General features: G+C 36.4%; 1 protein-coding gene across 1 annotated transcript in view; it reads left to right on the top strand.

Annotated features, from left to right (window-relative positions):
• Window positions 1-21209, top strand: part of Agbl1 (ATP/GTP binding protein like 1) — a 739063-nt gene that overhangs the window by 234483 nt on the left and 483371 nt on the right. Inside the window, exon 18 of the mRNA XM_028781654.1 lies at window positions 14578-14758. Within this exon, the coding sequence (XP_028637487.1) occupies window positions 14578-14758 (181 nt within the window). The remainder of the gene's footprint in view (window positions 1-14577; window positions 14759-21209) is intronic.

Below are 21209 nucleotides of genomic sequence, written 5' to 3' on the forward strand. Positions count from 1 at the left end.
TCTATCTATCTATCTATCTATCTATCTATCTATCTATCTATCTATCTCCATCTATCATCTATCCATCCATCCATCCATCCATCCATCCATCTATCCATCTATCTGTCTATCTCAACATTTCTTCCTTTCTAGCTTAAGATCTAGGGTCTTATCTTGGGATGCTGGGTGTATGGGTCTCATGGTGAGGAAGAGGTTGCTGTCATGAATTGAGGAAGGGGGAATAAGTACTTGTGAAAAGATTAAGGAGAAGATGGTAGATTCTTTAAGAGCTGAGCATTCATGAGAAACATAACTTTCCTACCCTTCTGTGTCTGCTACTCATTATCTGTGAAATAGGTTAAAAAGTTTAAGAAAAAGCCTTATGGGATGCCAGTAAAACAATCGTAGTCTTCAGGACAGTTGCACTACTCATCAGCTACAAAAGGCTATGCCAAGCCTTTGCTTTGGGGGCCTCTCCCCTGTTGTTCCCAAGGATCCAAGATGTGGTAAACTGGCTCTAAGAACCACTTTTCCCTAACTTTACCTGTGAACAAACTCCATGCCACTTTGTTAAAATTGAGGGAACTCTGAAGGGAATTCATAGATCTCCAAACTAGTATCCTGAGTGGGTAACAGACTAGAGGCAAAAAAGGTAGACAGCAAAGCTGATTAAAAGGATGAGGTCTGGAGATGCTTGTTGTGAATGTCAAGGGGGTAGAGATAAAGATAGGCCATTTAATGTATTTTCTGTTTTCCTTCTCATACCGACCTTGGACAACTTTTTTCCATACTAGTATTTGTATTTACATACTGGGAAAGATGAATGAAAGATGAAAGAACAAGTAATTTTGTTCCCTGTGTATATTGTTATTGAAAGAAATCAGAAGGATGCAATAAACCTAGTATTACTAACTGAAATATTTAGGTCATGTCTATAAAAGTTATAGTCACCATTGATAACTATGGACTTCAATGCTGTGAAAGCCCAAAAGAGTTTGCTTTACAAGTCTGAAATTAAACTTTCAACAGATTTTTAATTTTGCTAAATCTATTCCACTAGAAAGAGGCAAAAGAAGACCCCAAACCTGTCTCCTCATCCATAATTTATAAGGCTCTTGTTTCTATCATAGTATATGATACTTGGTTTTGATAGGATTGCTTTCAGCTTTCCTTTTGGATCTGCACACAGAGAATTATACATGATAAATGAGAAGAACATTGCAATGTGATTCAGAACACAAAAGTTCTTTTCTTCCTTGCTGTCCTCTCTACCCTGGCTAACAGGAAGAGAATGATAATGTCCATCTTCCTTCCTTTAAATTCCATGGAAGCACTAAGGAATGAATGATGTTGGAGAAAATGTCTGCTCAGTGGCAAGATGCCACTGGCTGTCTTCAATGGGCACTGATGAACATGTTTCAAGAGTTCCCGGTGGAAGTACTCGTTAATCAGACAGATAGCTACCAAATCACCATAACAATGCAAGACTTTTTTTTTAATGCCCCGTTGGTACTTTATTTGTTAACAACCAGAAAAGTGTTAGAATTACATTTTTAGGCAGTAAAAGCTTGTTTTTGCGAAAATTAAGACAATGTTTCTGGTAAGAAACATCACCCAGAGATGCATTCATTGTTTTCTGCTTTGTAATAGTTTTCTTTCTTTTTTTTATAATTTATTTTTTCTCAAATCATAATTCATTCACACAGGGGTTATAAACACAGAAAGGCAGGATGTGGGGAAGGGAATGACACTGGAGTGTGGGTATTCAGGGGGAATACAGATATCTTCAGAATTGGGTATCATAAGTTACCTATGGAGGACCACGAGACTCAAGATGAGGTTGTTACTTTATACAGGGTGTTTCCAAACCCCATCTCCACCCAACCTAAAAGGGGGAACTTCTGCCCCTAGACCAAGCAGAGAGGGGCCACCTAGAACCCCCTCTGACAGGCGATCTGAATTCTTGCTTAGGCTGCGAGGCTAAGCACTGCAAGGGAATATAAATAAAAGACTTTTCTATTTTACAGTATTGAAGAAAAACCTAAGAAATTAGAAATACACAAAAAGAAAGCCTTTATAATGTATTTGTCAGTGTTATATTGTTATATCTCTGGAAGTTACAGAAGAATCAATAAAAATGTCTCAAGCATGTAGAAGACTGCTCAAGATTTTTTAACTATGGCGGACTCTTTTTTTTCCCTACTCATGGAAAATGTATACAGAAAGCCATAAAATAGAAAGCAAAAACTCTCTTATCTTAGATAAAAAAGAGACATTTCTAGCTACTTCTAAAAGGACTGTTAAAGACAATTAATTTTTCATAATATCCCAGGGAAAAGAACTTGAAAAGAAATGGAAAACAAAACTTATTAGGCATGATAGCAATCTATGTTCAACATAAGTATTTCTTAAAACTGGGACTAATATGAGAGGCTGTTTTCAAATGAAAAATTTGAGTACTCATGGTTAGTTGACCTTTTCTGCTAGAAATTCTAAGGGGTGATTTTCAGCCAGATGGGAAATAACAAAACCCACTTGAAGTTTGTTAATACAATACCAAATAAAATGTAATTTAAAGGATAAATTTGTGATTGAATCTAAACTAAAGCAAATTTATAATACTTTTTAATAAATATGTCTCATGAATTTTAATACATTGTAGAAACAAAATAGACTATTTCAATACAAGAAAAGGTACATCTTATAATTGTTAAGGTGACCAATGGGAGAATAATAAAAAGATCTGCAGCTATTAAGCTAATCAAGGAAGCAAAGGAACAATGGGATAAAATATCTAAACAATTAATCCAGATGCAAGTAAGAGAGGAATGGAAATCATTAATAGAGAAGTTAGGTCAAATGTAAAGCAAAATTATGATGGAGGGCATTAAACCTGCACCTGTCACCCATCACAATAAGTGTAAATGGAATAAATGCTACAGCTGAGATAAAACAGAAGAGTGTCAGGCTGCATAAAGTACAGTATCCAGTTTTTTTGCTGCTGTGAGTGAAAAGTGGGTATTGGAAAGTGATAGGAAGTTCAATATTGGACTTGAAAAGATAGGTATTGTGAATACAATCGAGAAGAAATATCACATCATTATTTTAATACAAACAAAGGAGACATTTAGGCAAATTGCCTTAAGGGAGCAAGCAATGCTTTAATAATGACAAAGCATTCAGTAAATCGGAACATAGAATGGTTGTGTGCAGTTAACTACAGTCTGAAAATAAATAAAAACTGGACAACAATATGAGGAGAAATAGACAATTCTACAGTAATTGTGGAGGATCTTCACAAGCCTTTCTCAGTGAATTATAAACCAGTGGATCTAACATTAGTAAGAACATAGGAAACATTAGGATTATGAACCAATTTTGTTCAACTGCTGCTTCAGGAATATTGGATCTTGTAATAACTTTTAGGTACATAGGTGGCATTCAAAGATTTTTATGTGTTGGGCCTACATTCCATCTTATACTTAATTTTGTCAAGGTATAATATATTAGAATCAAAGAAAGGAAAGATTAAAAAATCATAATATGAACCAATGAAACACCAAACAATTTTAAAAGGAAGAAAGCAGGTCAAAAGGAATGGGTCTTTGAAAAGCCATAAAATTACAATGCTCACTTTTAATAATAATAAAGAATAAAGAAGCCCCATGTGGTATAAATTAGAATTTCCTCAACCTCCGATTGGTGCCTATGTTTGACTACTTATAGCCTAGTTGGTGGAACTGTGTGGGAAGGATTAGGAAATATGGCCTTGTTGAAGGAAGTATAGGAGCAAGCTTTGAAGTATCTAAAGAATGGCAGTTCCCAGTGTGTTCTTTATTTTCTGCTTTGGTTCAAGATGTGAGCTCTCAGCTGCTGCTCCAGCTGCTGGCCACCTGGCCTTCATTCTGCCATCATAGATTATTTTCTCTTTGGAACAGTAAGCTCCAAATAATTCTTACCTCTATAAGTTACCATGGTAAGGCTATTTTATCACAACATTAGTAAACTATCTAATACTTCCCCTGTATCAGAAATAAAAGTAAAGGGAACAACTAAAAAGATTTCAAAACAATTTTATGCCAATAATTTTGGAATCATAAATTAAAAGGTGCGATTATAAAAATGTTTAATTATGAAATTGACAAAAGTAGTAGCTAAAATTCTAAATAGATAAATTGTTGATATGAAATTTGAATGTGCTTCTAAACAGTTCAGATTTGTGAGCATATAAATTAATTATTAAACTCATCAGATATCATATTCATTACTGAGTTTCCATATACATTTAAGGAAAAACTCAAGTATAGCATTTATAAATCTTACATAAAAAATGAAGAAGGAGTACTTTCCTGTTTAGCATAACCTTGGTGACTAGATCTTACTAGGATGTTGCAGAAAAGAAAAATTATTAACTGATTTTTCTTATGAGACACTGATGCAAAAATCTTAAGGAAACAAGTGATTCCGAAATTGCATTAAAAGATAATACTTCATAATCCAGTTGATTTTATTCCAGGAGAACACTGTTGACACAACTTAAAAAAGAAGGTCAATGTTGAAAGATGTGATGTCCGAGATACGTTTAAAACAATCTTGTCAGATGTGATGAGTAGGTTGAAACAGAATGGCTATGCTTCGATCTTCATGCCCAAATGATGAGTATGTTTTTTTTCTTATATGCAGTTTCCATAAAATAATTGAAGATGAAGTAACCGTTCTCTTTCACTACATTAAGAATGAGAAAAATCTTGTGTTTATTTGAACAGATGGTGAATGTTTTACTTGAAATAATTGGAGTAATTTAACTGTAAGACTCTTACAAAGGGAATGAAACAAGCTTTGAAGTTGAATGTTTACCTACCATGCATGAGGCCCTGTATTTAATCCTCCGAACCTCAAAAGACATTCCTTTGAGAAGCAGTAACAGGAAAAACTGCTCTTACATAAGTAACAGTTACTTTCTATAGATCTAATGGTGAAATGTTTAACATTCCCTTCAACACCAGTAAGAAGAAGATAGTGCCCATTGCCATGTCTGATCAGTAGTATGCTACAGAGTCGAGATTGTGGAGTGAGCCAGAGTTCTTCACCCTGTTTTTATATTTTAGGACAAATAACCCATTTTATGGGAAGGTGTCCTATGTACCATAAAATGTTTGGCAGCCTCCCTAGCCTGGACTCAGTAGATGATAGCCTTAGAATCCCCAAGCGTGACAATGAAAAATATCTTTTAACATTTCCAAATATTCCCTATGGGGAAAATGTCCCTTTTCCACCAAGAAAAAGAGATAAATGTTTTCAGATTTGGAAAGGAGAGATGAAACTATTGTTACTCATAGAAGATTGAATACATACAAACTCCTAAAGGAGACATTCATAAGAAGTGCGTCTCAAGTTTTACATCATTGTATATTCTGAACTCTAAAACTTAATCTCTAAGACCTAACACAAACAGCCTTAAATGTAAATTAAAGCATGAATCTTATAGCAAAAAATCATGCATGGCCTTATTGAAATTGGAAGGGATTTTTTAATGAGCCATAAAATAATCAAGCAATTTAAAATGAATAAACTTGCACCTTTTTTTGTTTCAAAATATAGTCAAGAAAATGAGGGGAAAGGGAAGCTAACATATTGGAGAAGATTTTTCTTAAATTTCTATCTCTTGATTCTATTTGGAATTTTTTTTTTTTAAAAAAAGAAACATCTTGAACTTAATAGGAAAAGTAAATTGAGTTTGAACGGACACTTCACTTATAGTAAACACATGGCTCCAAACACGTAGAAATATTCCCATCATTATTAGTTAGCAATTATATGCTCTACATCCTCGTTAGAATATCCAAATAAAAATATTTGTTGATATCAAAGGTTAATCAACAAGAAGGTCAACTGGACCAGTCAGTCACTATAGTTGATAGACCTGATTCTGTAGTATCATTTGAAACCATTTTGCCAAAAGCTGACAATTACTTTTCAAAATACCAGGTTACTGTCATGACCAGAAGTCCTATTCCTATGTACCCACCCCAAAGAAAGACAAGTGCACAGATAAGTTTAGGAATGCTAACTGAGAAAGAGCAGCAGATCCACGAATGGGTGAAAGGATCCAGAAAACGGGGAATGTCCACAACCTTCTGTTTAACATGTCAGAAGACAGTCACTCTAGTGATTGAAAGGATCAAATCATTGATATGTCAACCAGCACATGGGTGACTCTCATAGAATTAAAAACTGATTCGATGCTGTGCCTGTGTTAGCTATATCACCTTGATGTAGCCCAGAGTCATCTTGGAGAATAGCCTTGATTAAATAATTTCCTAAATTAGATTGGCTTGTAGGCATGCTTCTAGAGCCTTAACTTGATTATCAGTTGATGCAGGAGGTGCATTGTGTCCATTCTGGTGGTAACATTCCCTGGGTAGCTGACTCTTAGCTGTGTAGGAATGCTGGTTTATTATTGAGTAAGTTAACCAGCAAGCAGTATTGATTTGCTGCTACACATTCTAATTGGGATCCTGCCTTGACTTCCCTAAGTGATAGATTGCAACACAGAAGTGTAAGCTAAATAAATACTGTCCATTGAATTTTGGTTTTAGTTAGAGTATTTCAGTATAGCATCAGGAAAGAAACTAGAATACACTGTATGATCCAGTTACTATGAAATTCCAGTAAAGACTACACCATGGTGGCATAAAGCAGCTCAGAGGTTCCCACAGGCTGAGAACATGGTCAGATCAACTGGTCAAAATGCAAGGAATAAGTATTTGTGAGGTTCCCAACCACAAACTGTACATCCATACCATATTCCCTCCATCAAGGTTCAGGGACCATCATGGAAAAGGGGGCATGGGGATTGTGAGAGCCATAGTTCTGTAAAAGCCAGAGCAAAACTGTATCATCTGGACTTCTAATAAGGCCACTGAACTCACAGAAGTTACGGTTGTCTGCATAAAACCTGAAGAGGATCAGTCAACATTCTGCCACGGAGGGAGGCAGTACTGGTGAGAGCTTCTTCCTCTACCTGAGAAGCTATGACAGTTGACAGTTGACACTTGTCTGGTGAAATGAGAGTTGGTTTTTGTTAAGGCACGTTTCTGGTAGATAGATTACATTCTAGTTTCATATCTAGGAGTATATGAGCAGCCCAAATCGACTGAGTGAATTACAAACACAACACAGAACAACAACAACAACAGCAACAACAACAAGAGAACATGAAATTGTGAGGGAAAGGGGAGATGGGTATGGTTCTGGGAGGACTTGGGGGTGAATATGATCAAAATACATTGTATGTATGTATGAAATTCTCAAAGAATTAGTAAGACTATTCTATTAAAATAGTGTGGAGAGATGATTTTCCACAAAGTGAGTGAAGAGAGTGGGCATTATAATGATGGTTAACACTAGATCCATTTCATTTTATAGCATTGTACACATATGGAAATCTCACTGAATTATAAAACTGAAATTGATAGGAAAGTATTTCAGTAATGCCAATCTGTACAGTATTTTAGTCATTTATGTGTGTCTTTTCCAAAGATGGCATTGTGTACTGCTTCAGTGTCCTTTTGCAGTGATATAATAATCTCAAGTGCTCTGGTTTCTTTTTTAATAAATCAACACTTGTGTTCCAGGACATCTCTGCAAAGTCTATTGTTTAGAAAATTTGCTTATTGTTACAAAACTACTATCATTTTCACTGTGTTGTTAGGAAACCCACTGTACCTAGAAATGTATGAATTGCTGTCTTGGTACAAGCAAATCCAGGGTAGTACACTAAGCCCATCTGCTTCAACGTAGATGGTATGTGGATAATGCTACAAAAGAACTACATCATCATCATCATTATTTTGCTAGTATGATACAGCATGAAGCATATTCTCTTAAACATGTGCTTTTGTGTCTTCACGTACTCTTGTTTCTTATAAATCAATCATCACTTCTGTTCTAGTACAGCTCTATGAGGTGCATTGCTATTAAAAACTTCTTACTATTGTCAAAAAAAAAAAAGACTGGAAGAATGTATGTAAGGAAAGCTACAATTCAAAATCCTGTCTTTGCCTAGTGTATAAGTCAACTTTCCATCACTGTGACAAAATGTGTGGTGTAATTAAATTATAAAGAGATTTGTTTTAACACGATTTCAGAGCTTACAGTCCACGAGTAGTTCCTTTGGAGACTATAAGGGCATTGTTTTGGTAGCTGAAACTAGACCAATAAGGCTGCTGCTCTTCTTATGGAATATGAGATATGAAGAGAAAGAGACAAGGGTGGATTTTCAACATCCCCTTTGAGGTCATGCCCATAAATGACCAGCAACCTCTTAGCCTCATCTGCTGGTGATTTCTTCACCTCCTAAATGCGTTATAGGCTGAGAATAGGCCTCAAATACATTGCTTTGAGAGAAAATTTGAAATTCAAACAATATGGTGTGTGTGTGTGTGTGTGTGTGTGTGTGTGTGTGTGTGTGTAGGGGCGCACACACATGTGCACATTTGTGTAGGACAAAGGACAACTTCTGGTGCCTTCTTTGCTTTCTAACTTGTTTGAGAATGAGTTTCTGTTTCTCCATTTCTCTTCTGCATACTGCAAGATTGCTTCAGCATGAACTTTCAGGGATTCTACTGTCTTCTTCCTTCATCTCACTGTAGATACACTGGAATTACAGATGTGTACTACTATGTCCATCTTTAAATGTGTCCTGGGGACCTAAACTCAGTTTCTTACACTCATGTGTCAAGAGCTGTACCCACTGAGCCAGAGTTTCAACTCCTCTTATTTGACTCTTTCCTCGACCTGTGCCCCATGGTCAATCTGTTTTCATATGCCACCTTCTAGATTTTCTAGATTTCATATTAACTGATACCATCCTGAAATCACAGCCTGCTCTCCTATTAGTATTTTCTCTTTTAACCTTAGTAGCTTCAGCTCTAAGAGGGCAGTCTATCTGGGCATGCCCATGCATCATGATTTTCCATGGTCCTTTGTAACTCACAAGGTGTTTTTTTATAGACTCCTGCATGCACTACACATTTGTAGAAACAGGTACAAACTAGTTTGTAGTTGCTTTGCCATGTTTTCTTTCTGTACAGCTAATGATTCAATATCATATAATAACCAATCTTCAGGGATAAGCTAAAGAAGACATAGAAATTACCCAGATGACTTTTCCTGACAGGTGCATTTCTATATATAGATATCTTTAAATAGATATTATAACTATAAACAGATGGGTACTGCTCTGGTGAAATAGTCTTTTCTGTTATTTGCTGTTGTTGTTGTCTAAATCTTATCCTAGATACCTTCTTACATCAACAACTTCAATATACTTACATTACTTTTTTGTCTTTAGTCTCACATATTTCACTTATTTGTGTTTGTTTTCCTTTATCATTATTAATTATTACATTATCCTTTTAATTTTTGAGATTATGATACTTTCTATTGCCAAATAGTATTCTTTTTACATATTAATTCCTTAAACTCACGTCCTGTGGTTGCTATTTATATCACTCTTAGTTGCTAGAACTGTTATGCCTAATGTAATAATGAGAATTCCACTTTAAGAATAGCTTGTGAAATTTCTCTGGTCATATTGGGCAATAACTATCGGTGTTGCCTCTCTTTCTCACTAGACAATTATTAATTTCTCTTGAAAGAGGAATCTGTTACATTTAACTTGTAATCTGTACTACCCTGCAGAGTGGCAGTAGGAGCAGAATAGATTTTGTTGAACAAAGAAGGTAGAAGGTGGAAATGAACAGGTGTTCATATAATTGGGCACATATGTGTAATGTAGTACATGCCTTTAGTTTCCACTCAGCTTCTGATAAACTAATAGGCTAATATCTCTTGGCCATTGTTCAAGTTCATACTGTGCCCTACTTTTGTTTTACAAATCTCACTATCACTGATACAAACTCAGGATTTAACTTTTCATGTAAAATATGGCCAAATTATTGATACCCCATAAGTTGCAATGTTCCTTTGAATTGATTTCAAGAAATTCGTAGGGAAAAAAGGGAATCTAAGTATCTGTTGTGTTTTGCCCGGCAGAAATGATTCACTACAGCCCAAATCATCAATTATATGGGAAAACCTCATAGGATGTGTTTTGCATGCTCTTTACAGCTGTTACCTATTATGAGTTCTCAGGAGTGCCATTTGCTGCTACAACTCACTGGTCCCATAAGCTGAAGTCACTGATAAGACTGTGGAATTGTTTTAAATCACAGGGGAAAGGAGCAAAACCAACAGGAATGGCTGAAATGCTGCTTACATCTTCATTAGATCTCACGGTTGTCCCTGTTTACATGCTAAAGATGTTAAAACAGCCCGCTAAATCGTGTGAAGTCTTACAGCATAATAGCTTATCCACCCAACTCTCCCAAGGATACAAGCACACTGCTGAAGCCTCTATTTCAGAACTTTAGGTTGGCCTATTGACTCACACATTGAATTATAGTGCATTTAAAAGTAATGGAACCATCTGGCCAAGACAATGAGAGTATTCTGTTGGTATCAGAAATCTGCAAGAGAGTAGCTATTTTTTATTTCTTCTTACGGGGCAAGCAGCACTTGCTATTGTTTTCTAATGTTGAACATAGTCTAAGGGGCACAAAGAGTAGTATGCAATTACAAAACTGAAAATACGCTTCTGATTGGGTGCATATCCATCAAGCCTCTTTATTGCTCTGAAAGCTTTTTTATTGGATGCCAACACAGCTTGATTTGGAAGGAACAAAAGTAGTTGAATAAATGACATAGTGAGAAAGCTGACCTCTAGCTGATTTCAATTGTGCTATTAGTGAACTGTGTATATTTTCCACCTAACATACTTGTTCATAACTTTTAGTTAATGAATGATTAACCACACCTGAAAATCTAATGCAGTATAGACCAAGTCTTTACTTTCTATCTAATTTCATGTTGCAATATAACTGTAAAAAGCATAGTAGGGCTTTTGAGAGGGGCCCTGCTCTCAGAAATAGGATTAGCCCTAATGAAAAGGATATGAAGGTTATTCTTTGTCCTCTCTGTCATGTGAAGACATGGCCTTCTGGGAAACAGGAAGCAGACTGTCACCAGACACCAAATATTGTACTTTGACTAAAGATTTCATCATATAGGCTGTTGAGACATAACAGGAGTTGTGTCTCAACTCCTGTTGTATGTTAAGGATCTAGCCTATGGTAACCTGGATTGCATCCTGGACAAACCAAGAAATTTTCAGTGTTCATTTCCCCCTGACACCAATATGATTCTTTCCAAGAATGAAAATAATGAAACAATTTTTGAACCCTGGAAACATAATTGTCTAAGCTATTCTCAACCCATTATTTCAGACAGCATATCGTGCAAATGCATTGTATGTGTAATAGTATTCTTTTATAAATGGATCCTGGCACACCTTTCTTCTGATATTAAACCATCATAAGTTTATTTTATGTCCCTCTCCTTTTCTCTTCTTTGCTCTTTTCTTTCCTCTTGTAAATAGGGTCTCAGAGTAGTCCATGCTGGCTTTGATCTTCCTACATAGCTAGGGATGACATTCATTTTCTAATCCTTCAACTTTCAACTCCCAGTTTTATGTGGTGCTAGGGTAGAATCCAGAGTTTCATCCATACTGGGCAAGGACTCTACCAACTAAGTCCCATCTTTAGTCTAGGTCTTTTTTCTTAAAGTAGCAGTTTGTAATTGCTCTTTTCTGCAAAGTATATCAAATATCAACTTTCATTTCAACCCCTTCTTTCTGTTCCATTGCAGAAAGCACATCTGAGTGAATGTCATACAAAATATTATTTTATACTTGGTCTTATATGCCCTTAGTCAATATTTTTTATATGTGGGCTTATATTCACATGGTAGAATTTAGCAATATGTAATGGAAATCTGATTGCACTATCGTGGAAAAATAGTAAGTTGTTTTTCCTCACATGTCCAGACATATTGGAGAAAGCAATGAAGGTAGACTGTAGTTGTTTAAAGAATTTACCAAGAATACTCATTCTTTTTACTTGGCATTATAATTACCGTGTATCTTCAATACTAATGAAGACTTTCTCACTTGAAGACACTATATCTAAGAGCAAGATAAGAAGGAAAAGCATGAGACAAATTTAAAAATCAATAGTTATTTGCAATGTAAAATTGTTCCTTTCATCAGATCTTCACTAATACCCTTCTGCTACCATTTTATATCACTAGAAACATTTATTTTTCATAGCTATGAGTACTTTTAAGTGTATTGATGAAGCTGTGTCTTTTATTTGGGGGGAAATCCCTGCTCCTGTCCCAAAGGAGGTCTCTGGTAGTTAGAAGGAGAGACAGGATAACATACAGGCAAGCAGCAGTTTGTGGCATGCATAATATCATAAACAAACCATTTTCCCTTTCATTGATTTCTGGTAATTTTATAGAGTACTCTGTTACTGTGCATGGCCTGCAAGTGACATGCTAACTTTATTGTTATATTTGACCTACAGGAAAAATCCAATTCCTGCCCCTACTCTGACAAATACATGGATGTGGCCATCGTTTCTAAGTTCATGCTTCACTACCTACATCTCTTTGCTTCAAGCACTGCAGCATCTCTTCACTTTATAGTGCACTGACATCCTCCTCTTTCTCCTTTTTATCATCTTCTACCTCATTTCCTTTTTACTCTTGAAGATCTTTTAACCTTTCTTGTCTGATAAAACATGGCTTATACATCAAGACAGTCCAAATATCATCACATCCTGGAAATGTACTTCTCTTCTCAGATCTATTTTTGGTGCTCTGTACACACCTCCATTAGGTCTCTTGTCATTGTATGCTTGCACATGTGTCATTACACACAAATGTTAAGGCGTCTTCTAGAACAAGGTCTTTAATTTATTTGAGTTTTACAACCTGATGTCTGTTGCAGTTCCTGGAAAGGTTCAGGACACTTGCTTAAGGAAATGAAGAGCTGAAAATTACCTGTAATGTAAAGATGACCTACAAAGAATTGAAGGAAACTGCTCTCACTGTAGTCGGAAAAGGCACCTTGATCTATGCCCCTTCTGTCTAGACCTCAGTGAATCAATGACTGGTGGTAGAAATATGATAGATGAAAAGTGGATTTTTTTGGTCTTAATTGGTAATATAAACATAAATCAGTAATATAAAGTCTCATTTGTATATTTTGTTGTCTGCTCTTCAGACCTGTGATCAATAGTTACTCCATTTTATATTTTTGTGTATGTGTGTGTAATGAGAGGTAAAGTTTGTTTTCTTATAAAAATGTCCCTATCATTGAAAAGTAGGAAGACCTTATTTAGTTTGGACTAATTCAAACTATATATAAGGAAATTATTTCTTTATTAATCTTTCAGCTGTTTAGTGACTAAATTTATTTATGGTCAGCTAACAGTTCTTGTTATTAGAACAAGATTAGGAACAGTCAAAAATCAGGAGAGGATACAAAATAAAAAGTGAGTCAGAAAAAATCCATCCACAGATTTGGCCATGGGTTTATAGTTGACAAAAGTGAATTCTTCATATGATGCCTTCTTTCCCTCTTTATCTCCCAGCACATGGAGAATAGACATTTGTAGCCACTCACAGCACCTTTCCTAGGCTGGGGATGCAGTGCAGCAGTAGAGCACTTGCCTAGCATGTGTACGGTACTAGGAGCAATCTCTACCACCAAAACAGATAGACCAATAAACACATCAACCATTTTCTGTATGAGCCCAGGAATGGTCAAGAATATATCTCAGTGCTTGGGTTTTTCTGCTGTCCCCTGTGAATAAAAGGCAGAACAGTGAGCTTCTCTGTCCATCACTGATGCAGCCTCCATGAGATCTATACGGTCACTCAGATCATATAGGTCACTCAATAGACTCGATATTCCTTTTCCCCATTTACAATGTGAAGGAAGTCATCTTAGGAGTGTGCCTACAGGTCTTCAGGTGTTGGCCCTTCCTTTGAAAGATCAGATTGAGTGTCTTTCAATCATCCACCAATAACCTCTCTCCTTGCTTTCTGTCTCTGCTAGGGAATGAAAGGGCTCATCCTCCCCACAACCCCCATAGACTTCAATCAAATAAGGAGTGAGCTAACATGGACTGAATAGCATGAATTATATTTAACACTTTCTATTTATATCTTTTATATCTTTTTTTGTTTCTCTAACCACATGAGGTCATTATTATAAATATCCCCATTTTACAGATGAGGACATGGGCACCAAGAGATTTAGTCATTTGTCTAAAATCTCAGAGCTGGTAAATGGTGAAGATAAGATTCAGTCTGAGATCTTTGATATCCAGCATCTTGCTAATGGACTGTGGAGAGTTAATTGGTTTAAAATCTGCTTTGTGGCTTTTTATCATACCACAAAGTACTTTGCTTTGATAACAGCCTAGAGCCTTGGTGTCCTCAGTCTCTTGAGTCTTGAAACTTCTGGAGGCAGATGGCTAATGGATAAATGTAGATCATATATCTCAAAAACAACCTTCTTAGGACTGACTTCATACCCTTCAAGTATAATTCCTTCCCCTGGGAGACTTTGTTGATGGTAATGAAAAATATATCTCGGTTTCATTTCTTGTGCCCCCTTTCCTGCAGGTTGTCGTCCTTATCAGGTGATCACAGCCCGAGTTCACCCAGGTGAGAGCAATGCCAGCTGGGTGATGAAGGGAACCTTGGAGTTCTTAGTCAGCAGTGATCCTGTGGCAAAGCTCCTGAGGGAAAACTTCGTGTTCAAGATCATTCCTATGCTCAACCCAGATGGTGTCATCAACGGCAAGTATGTCACCTAACTGGCCCAATGGATTCACTACTGCATTTGTGTCACTGTAGTAAAAATCCACTCCCAGCTCATATAAGGGCATAAGTGTAGAGGGCTTGGTACTCTATAGGGATCTCCCTTGGACTCCTTCTAACTGAAATGATTAACAATGTGCCTTCCATGCACATTTGTATATGTCTCATGGTATTTTTATTAAATTGAAATAGGTGAAAACACAAGCATTTAGTACCAGAGAGTCACACAGATAACCTATTCCAGTGCCTCATTCATAAAGGAGGGGCTGTGTATACAGGGTCCCCAAAACTCCTCCATCTCTTGGTAAACTAGTGGTATTTCAGGGTTCAGTCCATGAGTTTTCATGGTGACTACCAATGCTTCTGCATTAGTATTACTTGTAGCTGCAAAGAAATATTTATTTAGTCATATATTACTGAATATAATTGAATGATGAGTTATTTAATTAAATAACTGGATATAACTAAAATAAGAATTTCATGCCAATGGACTGGAATGTTGTCTGGGAAAGAGAAGTGTGGTATCCTTATTTTCAAAATGCTGCTGCATATCTTTAGGATGTATCAGGGAATAAAACTCTGAGGTCTGTGAGTAGGGCTCAGAGTCTGAGCTCAGGCCCAGATGAGGGACCCAAGGTCACATAACCAGGGAGTGAGAGGATTAACATTTATAGATACCCATTTAGCCGTTTTCATAAGGAGGACTCTTTGTCCTATAAGAATCGGAGATGTTGTCCGATAGATAAACAAAATGAAAGATGAACAGAAAATACTGTGAGGAAAGAAATTATTTCAAAGATTAAAATGAAAATCATACTTTTAAATATCATTAGCATAGAAGCAAAAATTAAATTTAGAGAATACAGAAAATAAGGTAACAGTAAAGTGTTCGAAAACGACAAATAAAAAGAGTCGTAAAGAGACACACAAAAAGTTATAAATGATCAAGTGGCTTAAATAAAAAGAGACAAAGATTAATCTTTTCAAGAAAAGAAATGAAATATTAAAAAACTCCAATAGATTTCTTTTTTGATAGATATAGATTAAATTAAAAAATTTTTTTGTTTGTTTTTTCAAGACAGGGTTTCTCTGTGTAGCCCTGGCTGTCCTGGAACTCACTCTGTAGACCAAGCTGGCCTTGAACTCAGAAATCCACCTGCCTCTGCCTCCCAAGTGCTGGGATTAAAGGCGTGCGCCATCACTGCCCGGCTAAATTTAAAATGTTAAAGACTATAATGGCTACACATAATATATATAGATATTGTATTATATATCATATAGAACACAGATTTTATATATAAATATAATATAATATAATATAATATAAGGTCATATAGTGTGCAATATAAAATAAAATTATATAATATAAATACTAAGACAAATCCAAGGCATGTTATAAGTCAAAGCATGTCAATGCAAATCAATTAAAGCTATAGACATTAAAAGTAATAGTTAGATACAAAAAAGGAAAGAATGAATGAAAGAAGTGTAAATGAAGAAGAAAAAATTTGAAAGAAAAGGTGTACCAATCTGTATTTAATATATTAGATTAACACAACTAGATGAGCTTAGTAGTTCATAGGTGTAATTTATTTGTTTATTTGATTATTTTCTTTTCTTGATTACTAATTGATTTATTCATTTATTGAGTTCTTATTTTCTTGGTAGAGCTTATTTGGTAAGGACTGTTAAATGCTCACTGCACAGAGGATCAGGAGTCCAGGTCCTTCACTGAAGAGCATCAGTCTTCTCTGGCAGCAATGAGACCTCTAGGATCTTAGACTGGTTCAGACCCTACAGTGGTATCTTTTAAGGCTACCCAGAGTTCACTTGGTTCCTGCCATGTGCTCCTCTAAGTCCACAGTCAATTTCTGGCTGTTCCCTGCTTGAGCAGCCAAGAATTTTACTAGCAGTCTTTCTCAGTCTACATGGATGGAAAAAAGCTAAGGAAGGCATTGTGAGGGACATGACTCCATTTGGTTATTTTATTATCCAACTTGTCTCGCTTCTCTCTTTCCATGGAACTATCAGGGGTCTGAAAGTAATTGGAAAGAGTATCAGACTAGGCATGTTAACTGAACAGGATCTCTTGGTATCTCCTGATATACTCAGTTTTCCCCTTTGGTGGAAGATGATAATGTAATTCTGATTGACATTTCTTGAAAAAAAAAATCTCACATACCCAAAGCTTAGGGATTTCATGTTCAAGCTCAGGGATAAAGTGTTAAAACTCCTTCTATTTCACATACTCATACCTCCAAATTAGGGCTTGGTCCAAGTCTTTGGTCAAAGTTAATGAGGTTTCAGTTACTGAGGAGCCTGTTGGCTGGTGTACACATTATATCCAGCTCACAGCTGGTTACTTTGTTTCCCAAATGGCAGGGCAGCTTCTTCCGAGTGACAATGGCATTTATCATCATTACTATTATTTATTATGACTCTGATTGCTCTTTTATTTATACAACATCTTTCATCATAGAGCCCGAGGCACTTTGTAGATCGCTTGGACTGAACAAACAAGTATGTCTGAAAAGGAATTGGAAATCCTAGCACTTTCCACAGATAGAATAATCAGCGGGCCATAGAATATCATTATGAAAAGGACTCAATGCTGCCATGAGAACATGGAATTTCACAATATAAAGCTTAGAACTCTAGGTCCTGAACACATTTATGAATGGACTTAAAATGTGCTTCATCTAAGTTTCACTTGAGATACTTCTGTAGTTGATATTCCATTGTCTCCTTGTGCCTACACCACTATGTGTAATTAGGTGGGTTTACTCTATTGTATTTTAGTCTTTGCTCTCTGAGCTTGAACTATTGTAGTCAGCCTTCCATGTATATATCAAATTATCCCTGTACACATTTTGATTTTCCCATGAGCAATATTCCCCAAGCTTGATGCAGTTCACCTAAACTTTGTATGGTTATCATTCCTGATATCCAGAATGTCACTGATTTTCTCTGGACATAATGCTACTAACAGACATCTTAAGTGCCAGAAGTGATCTGTGTATGTTTGACTGAAAGGAGATAATATTTCCATCCTATTAGTGGCTCCAAACATCACCATGTCAATTAGAGCTAGACAACACTTTGTGTATTTATGCATTTGCTTGTATGCATGTGTTCAGGTATTTGTGCACATGCCTGTGTATGTACACATGTGGAGAACAAAGTGTAGTTGTAGGCATTGTTCCTCAGATGATGTCTATGGTGGATAATCTTGGTTGTCAATTTAACTACAGTTAGGATCAACTAACCCCCAAGCATCTGGGCACACTTGTGAAGGATTTTCTTGATTGGGTCATTTGAGGTTAGAAGACCCCCCCTCACTCCCAACCAAGGTCATGTTTTCTGGTGGTAGCCTACATAAAAGAACAAGGAAGAAGGAAACATTTTGGTTTTTGCCTGCTTACTCTCACTATAACTGACAAATTTATCTATCTTGTTGCTGACATGTTCCTTCACTTATATTAGAATTTACTCCTTTGGGATTCCAATATAGACAGAAGACCAGCTGCTCTCCATGAATTCCCTGGGATTCTAACATCAGACTGGGACTGGTGAGGCATTTTGTCTTGTTGACTGAACAAATAGTAGATTTCTGGCTTTTTGGTTAGGATTAAGCCATTCTTGGACTACTTAGACCACAGCTTGTCAGTCATTTTAATAAATAACCCATATATATGTATATATGTATATATATGTATATTCATATATGTAATATATAAATATACAATTTAATTATACATTTCATATCCATTATATATATTTAACACACACACACACTCATAATCAGTATTTTTTTCTTTAGCGAACCTTGATTAATATACTATCCACCTGTGTTTCACTGGCCTGGGATATACGAGATAGGCTGACTTGACTGATCAGGGAACCTGAGGGATCTACCTGTCATTACTTCTCCAGCTCTGGAATTTCAAGTGCTAGCTGTATTACTCAGCTTTTTTTTGTTTCTAATATTGGTTCTCCGGACCACATTTATATTTTAATTCTTGGAAAGCAAGGGCTTTACCAATCAAGGTATTTTCCCAACCTCATAACAAACTTTTAATTTAAAACTTTTCATGGACCTCTATGGAGCTTACAAACATGTGTCATAATAGAGCAGTTTCCTTTTGTGACATTGATGACAAACCTCTGAGGATGACTGGGAGATTTTGATGATAGTGGTCAGAGAGACACAGCCAGAATTTCTAGCAAGAAAAATATAGTGAGTCTTGCCAAGTCAAGAATCCCTTAGCAACGCAAGTCTGAACAGGGAAACAAATACAACGATATGTCTGTTATGATTAATTCCAAAAGAAACAATTTTCCATCTCCTGGCTGGGCTATGTATTGAATTAGGCTGAGTTCTCAGTGAGACAGGAGCAACGCAGTGGTTCTGAGAGTCATAATTCTTTTCAATATGGGATAGGAGAAAATGAGCTTTAGCAAGCTAGGTTAAATCAGAAGGAGTGGTGGGAGATATACTAAAGAATGGAGGAGAAGGCAGATGGCTTTCAAGCTGCTAAATAGGTACAGATACTACATAAATGGGGGAGAGAGTGAAGCAGGGAAGAGGGCATGCCTGATTTTCATTTGTTGAATTTCAAGTGTTGATGGTATCATCAGCATAATTCTTAGAAAGCCAACACAGAGCCTCGTGTTTTATTCACAGGAGACTGAGCATATTGATCCTAGGAGTATGTCCAACTCCATAAACATGATTATCTTCTTTCAAACGCCTTGTGGACCAGACACAAGCAACAATAATAAGCACAGGACCTAGTGCAAGCAAACACAACAAGGTGTTTAAAAAGTAACAGCATAATGTACGAGAGGAAACAAATCAAACTATAAAAATCACATAAAGAGACACCTGGCTGGTCGGCTCCCATGAAGACACCTTATCCTGAACCTTCCTAGAGCAGCTGAGCAGTGGTGGAATCACTGCACTCAGAGCAGCAGGATTTGAGGATCGCAGAGGAAGCCTGAGTCCCAGGAGTTCTTCCACCCAGGATCTCAGGATCACAGAGACATCTGGACTCTGAGGAGGTCTGACACAAGCAAGATAACTGGAAAGAGAGTCTCCAATCAGAGTCAGTGAGTGGAAGTAGCACTAGAGTTAACCAGATGGCGAAAGGCAAGCGCAAGAATATAAGCGATAGAAACCAAAGCTACCTGGAATCATCAGAACCCAGTTCTCCCATCATTGCAAGTCCTGGACACTCCATCACACCGGAAAAGCAGGATTCAGATTTAAAATCACTTCTCATGAGAATGATAGAGGACTTTAAGAAGAATATAAACAACTCCCTTAAAGAAATACAGAACACAAGTAAACAGGTAGAAGCCCTTAAAGAGAAAACACAAAAAATCCCTTAAAGAATTGCAAGAAAACACAACCAAACAGGTGAAGGAATTAAACAAAACCACCCAGGATCTAAAAATGGAAGTAGAAACAATAAAGAAATCTCAAAGGGAGACTTCCCTGGAGATAGAAAAACCTAGGAAAGAAATCAGGAGTCATAGATGCAAGCATCACGAGCAGAATACAAGAGATAGAAGAGAGAATCTCATGTGCAGAAGATACCATGGAAAACATTGACACAACTGTCAAAGAAAATGCAAAATGCAAAAAGCTCCTAGCCCAAAACATCCAGGAAATCCAGGACACAATGAGAAGACCAAACCTAAGGATAATAGGTATAGATGAGAATGAAGATTCCCAACTTAAAGGACCAGTAAATATCTTCAGCAAAATTATAGAGGAAAACTTTCCTAACCTAAAGAAAGAGATGTCCATGAACATACAAGAAGCCTACAGAACTCCAAATAGGCTAAACAGAAAAGAAATTCCGCACATCACATAATAATCAAAACATCAAATTCACAAAACAAAAAAATACTAAAAGCAGTAAGGATAAAAGGTCAAGTAACATATAAAGGTAGAACTATAAGAATTACACCAGACTTCTCACCAGAGTCTATAAAAGGCAGAAGATCCTGGAGTGATATCATACAGACCCTAAGAGAACTCAAATGCCAGCCCAGACTACTATACCCAGCAAAACTCTCAATCACTATAGATGGAGAAACCAAGATATTCCATGACAAAGCCAAATTTTCACAATATCTTCCCACAAATCCAGCCCTACAAAGGATAATAGATGAAAAACTCCAACACAAGAAGGGAAACTACAACCTAGAAAAAACAAGAAAGTAATCTTATAACAAACTCAAAAGAAAATAGCTACTCAAACATAATTCCACCTCTAATAATTAAATAACAGGAAGAAACAATCACTTTATCTTAATATCTCTTAAAATCAATGGACTCAATTCCCCAATAAAAAGATGTAGACTAACAGACTAGATATGTAAACAGGACCCAGAATTTTGTTACATACAGGAAACACACCTTAGCG

The sequence above is a fragment of the Grammomys surdaster genome, unplaced genomic scaffold (assembly GCF_004785775.1).
Source record: "Grammomys surdaster isolate TR1022 unplaced genomic scaffold, NIH_TR_1.0 493, whole genome shotgun sequence".
In the NCBI taxonomy this organism is placed as follows: domain Eukaryota; kingdom Metazoa; phylum Chordata; class Mammalia; order Rodentia; family Muridae; genus Grammomys; species Grammomys surdaster.